Source organism: Lolium rigidum, chromosome 1 (genome assembly GCF_022539505.1).
Source record: "Lolium rigidum isolate FL_2022 chromosome 1, APGP_CSIRO_Lrig_0.1, whole genome shotgun sequence".
In the NCBI taxonomy this organism is placed as follows: domain Eukaryota; kingdom Viridiplantae; phylum Streptophyta; class Magnoliopsida; order Poales; family Poaceae; genus Lolium; species Lolium rigidum.
Window position 1 is genome coordinate 119,261,073 of NC_061508.1, and position 4,644 is coordinate 119,265,716.

General features: G+C 40.1%; 1 protein-coding gene across 1 annotated transcript; it reads left to right on the forward strand.

The window, feature by feature from the left end:
• Nucleotides 1–972: 972 nt before the first annotated feature.
• LOC124681117 lies at nt 973–2,767 on the forward strand. The gene is made up of 3 exons (XM_047216073.1): nt 973–1,136; nt 1,250–1,342; nt 2,540–2,767. Exons 1-3 carry the CDS (start codon nt 990–992, stop codon nt 2,549–2,551), a joined length of 252 nt encoding a protein of 83 aa, XP_047072029.1. The 5' UTR covers nt 973–989; the 3' UTR covers nt 2,552–2,767.
• The last annotated feature ends 1,877 nt before the right edge of the window (nt 2,768–4,644 follow it).

The following is a 4,644-nucleotide window of genomic DNA, read 5'->3' on the forward strand; positions in this document are numbered from 1 at the left end:
GTGGTTGCATTATTGTCACTTCAATGTTTAAATCTATCCAAAATTTTAGACTTGGTCATATGTGGCTACCCACTCTCCATGCATCGCCTTAGGCAAAGAGTCAGAAGAAAAATTAAAAGACAAAAGTTTCATGCAGCTCCTATCTTTCATTTTCTTTGTTCAATAAAATTTTAGTGAATTTCTCTATAGACTTTTTGTTTTGAGACATTATGACATTTGGGTTGATCCCGGTGACAAAAAATGATTCCACGAAAATCTGGGGAAAGATATACCTGAACTCTCGAACAACTCTCACTTTTCCTTAACGTTGGAAAAAATTATAAGGCCAAGCAAATTGAGAGAATTTTTGTGCCTTAACTTAGCTACAAACAAGCTTGGCTTCATCATTCTCCTCGTGAATTTGCTATCTCAGATCAAGTGACGTCATGACTTGATCATTGAAGCTCAACTCAATTATAAGAACTCTATTGACACTCTTGTGGAAATTTACGTTAAATTCCACAAATTGTACGCTGCGGTACAAATTACCCAAGACTCCCTTCTGTTTTAGCATGTGTGCACCAATGGCCCTAGTAAGTATCCAAATAGAAGCGCAAATAAGCATCGGACAGACGTGCTTTTGAGGTTTAATAATTTGGTCGCCAAACCATGTTATTCTACCGGCGATGGAGAGGCGAGGATAGTAGCGAGCGTTTGGCTCATGCTAGTGTCTGTAGTCGTGATCCGAGTACCAATTTGTAATTTTCTTTACTTTTTTGGGCTATTTGTATTATTGTTGATGATTATTAATAGATAGGTGGATTTCTCAAATCTAAAAATATTCCCAAACTTTATTTGAATTTCTATAATTTTCAGTCTGTGTGGAAACCACCCACTCTCCTGGTCGACTCCTCTTTACAAGTGCCAGCGACCAACCGAACAAGTCCACTCAGCCCCGAGATCCCCCACCCGCCGACAGATTCGCTAAACCTAGAGAGAGTGCGACCAAAATGGCGATGAGATGCGCGCTGACCTCCCTCCCGGCGCGCCTCCGGTGTCCGGCGGCGGTCGCGAGCGGCACCCGGCGCCTCTTGAGCGGCGGGAAGGGCGGCGTGCTCAAGGAGGAGGAGCGCGCCAAGGAGACCGTATACATCCAGGTCGGCCACTCGCATCCCCACCCAAAGCCCTAGCTACCTCACCCCATCGATCTTCTATTTCCCGATCCGATGATTCTCATGTTTTCCGATTTGATGTTTGGCGTGGGGAGCAGAAGATGGAGAGGGATAGGCAGGAGAAACACAAGAAGCAGCTCGAGAAGGAGAAGGCCGAGGCTGAGAAGGCCAAGTCTGGAGCCGATGGCAAGGTATACACTGCCCGCTAGGCTACAGTTTGTTTTTTAGACTCGATGTCAACATAGGGGTAATCACTCTACACTCAACACCTGGGCTCCTAAAGAAAGAGGAGTAGTAATCTGTGCACTTCCTGGTAAACCGATAGATTTGGCGTCACTGCATGATGTGCGGACCATTTACAGTTACTGCAGATGTCTAGCAACAACTTTGAAGTGTCAAATCACTTGTTGTCTGACTGGTAGACGCAGAGTCGCTGTGGCTAAATGCGTGTGTGTGTGGGTGGGGTGTTCCTCCATCCCTGATAAAAGTGTAGGAATATTGCCATCTTTTGACAAACATGCCATTCACCAAGTTTTGCTATGGAGGGTATGCAAATGTTTTGATCATGCCCTATACTATACTCTCTTGTAAGTGAATAGGCTGTTCAGTGAACAACTGTGTGGCAGGGGAGATGTAAAGGTAATTAAGGTTTTTTGAGCTGGGGGCAGAGTGTGGTCATGTGAGGTGCTGATGATTACCTTGTATTTGTTCGGAGTTTAGAAAATAGCTACAGTGTAGTCTGGCTAACAGGCTAAGTATGTAGTGGCCATGTTTTGACGCAGTTCATTGATACAACAAAGAGTACCCTATATACTTCAATCCTATGAAAGCAACTGCATCACCAATACTTGATGTGTTTGAGATACTGAGCTTTCTATTTTTGTTTGTCATGGAATCAGATAGTGTTGGTTCTCAATGTCCATCTATTTGCATAATTCAGAATCCAGTTGTGTTGTGTATTTGGGAAATGTTCATCCCGTTTGCTGAAACAAGCCCTTAATTGTGTTCTGAAATATCTAATTTATGTTCTGAAACACCTTTTGGAAATTGCGTGGATTTCTCCACGGTATTGGACCTATGGAGCATTGGTTGCAGTAGATTTTAGTGCCAACTCGGTAATTGTTGGGGTATCTGTTTAATGAGCCACAATGTACATGACAATGTTTCATTTTAATGAAATGGAGGAGGGACTAGGCCCTTTTGACCTAAAGAAAAGCTAAATGTTCAGATATCTGTTTTATGCATTTGTTGTGACCAGCTTGTTGCAGTTATCTAGTTTGTCAGTTTCAAGCAATTGCTCCCGTCTATTACAGTTCTCTGTTTTCTGCACTCCATTCACCACAACATCACTTTGCTCTCTGTACTAACACATCTTATCATATTGCCAGAAGCCCGAGTGATCTAACTAGGAGTGACGTTCCAATGTTTGAAGGTGATCTCGTGTCGGACGCATCCGGTGGACAGTTGTAGTTTATACATGTCCAGATATGGAAGAATAAATTCTGTAAAAAACGTTCCAATGTTTGCTGTGTTTTCGGTTTTGCGGGCTTTGCAATGATGTAATCCATGGACCATGCATTGAGAATTTGAGACTCTTAATTATCTTTCTTGGTCCATTGTCAGTGTCTCATTTCTGTGTTTTTTCTAGTCTTTTTTAAAGACTTATATGTTTCCGTCGTTGCATGGTGTTGCACTGTTGCACCTGGTCACGTTTCTGTTATTTCGGGACACATAGGCGGATCTACCATGCCTTTTGCCCGGGCAGCCGCCCAGGCTTCTGGCCAGACGGCAAGCCTATTTTCGTCTCAATTTCATATGTATTTGATAAAAATTTAGCACACTAAGCTTGTTTGCGCAGGCTTTAAAATTTTCTTGGGTCCACCTATGTCGGGACAGGAGATTGCACTGTTGGCTCAAGCATGTTTGGTGAATGGGTAGGTCCGTAGGTATGCACTGGTTTTCAGATCAATTATGTCTGCTCTTATTTACTGATACTTCTAGTTTGTTTTGGCCACATCGAGAAATAAACATGAACAAAAACAAGCGATCCCGATATCTCCCTCAAAAAAAGTGATCCCAATACCTCTCCTTCAAAAAAAGTGATCTCAGTATCGTTTAGGATCTTTTTCGCTTCATAATTTTTTTATTACTTAACTTTACTTATTATTACTGGTCTGTAAGACGGAACTCGCTGAGGGAGTACCATGTGTAGTTCTTTCTGATTTACTATAAAGCTATACTAAATGAATGATAACTATACGAACAGATGGAGTAAAAAAAAAAGAATTCCTCCCATACGTAGCCACTCTAAACATAGTTGTCGCCTCCACTTTGGAATCCTCCATAAGTCGGTTTTCCCTACTCCGATTGGCCTCGGCGTATGAAGGGGTGAGGAACTAGATCTACGAGTTGAGTTTTTAATAATAGTAGTGTTCTTTTTAGAAATAAATAACTAGAAGGATACTTCGCGCGTTGCAGCGAGAATTTCTCCGATAACTCTATTTTGTAAAAAATAAAAGGATATAAGTTGATTGGAATAGGATGTTATTTGTAGGAACATGCATGATTCAATTGGTGTAAATAGTCAAGAGGCTAACTTTAAAAAAACTGACTTGAAATGGTTATGTAGTTAGCGGCTAAAAGTTGATGATGTGGATAATTGGATGGCTTAAAAATAGATGACGTGGCTTGCATATAGAGTATTAATGAATGTTAGTGGAGGATGACATGGATAATTGGATGGCTAATAAAATGAATGATGTGGATAGCTTGCATGTTAAGATAGACAACTTAAATGACCCTCTAGTGGGATTTTGCTTTATAAGAGATATAGATAGGTTAGTTTTTGTAGGCATCTTCTTTTTTGTCTCTATGTCAATGGAAAATGCATCTTCTACAATAAATGATTCTCGGTTCTTCGTTTGATGACGAGACCTCCTTCTCGACGTCACTGGTGATGTTGAAAGACTATAGTTCTATAGGTACGGTATTCCAAATATTGTTTTGTGAGATCGATTTTGAAATTCCTATCAAGTTTGTCAAGAGGAGGATGGTCCTTGCATTTTTCTTCCCGGATTCTATGTCTGCATTTTTCTTCTCGGATTCTACAGTCTTCGACAATGGTAGTACATATGATGTCTCTATATTTATAAAATTATTGGAGAACCTTTACTGATATTCACATGTCTATTGGTTGGCCTCTATGCCATTTTTTTAGAAGCTTGGTCTTTTCTTTCGAATACTATTCATCATAATATAACATGGTATTGGGTGCTGATGTTTATTTTTAAAAATCAAGAATCACATTTATTGAGTTTTTAAAAAATCTAAAAAAACGAATATAGCCAATGATCTACCCCATAAATCTATATAATATTAATTTCAAATACTCCCTCGGATTCATATAAGTGTTGAAAATTTAGAAACATTATAGGTCGGAGGAAGTACCTTGTATTTTAAGCTACATAAAAATGACAAGCAAGTGGATAAGAAT

Bases quoted from the DNA above. Each gene is read 5' to 3' on its own strand.
- LOC124681117 (XM_047216073.1), top strand. From the start codon at position 990: ATGGCGATGAGATGCGCGCTGACCTCCCTCCCGGCGCGCCTCCGGTGT. The intron at 1,137-1,249 runs GTCGGCCACTCG...CGTGGGGAGCAG, and splicing joins AGGAGACCGTATACATCCAG to AAGATGGAGAGGGATAGGCA.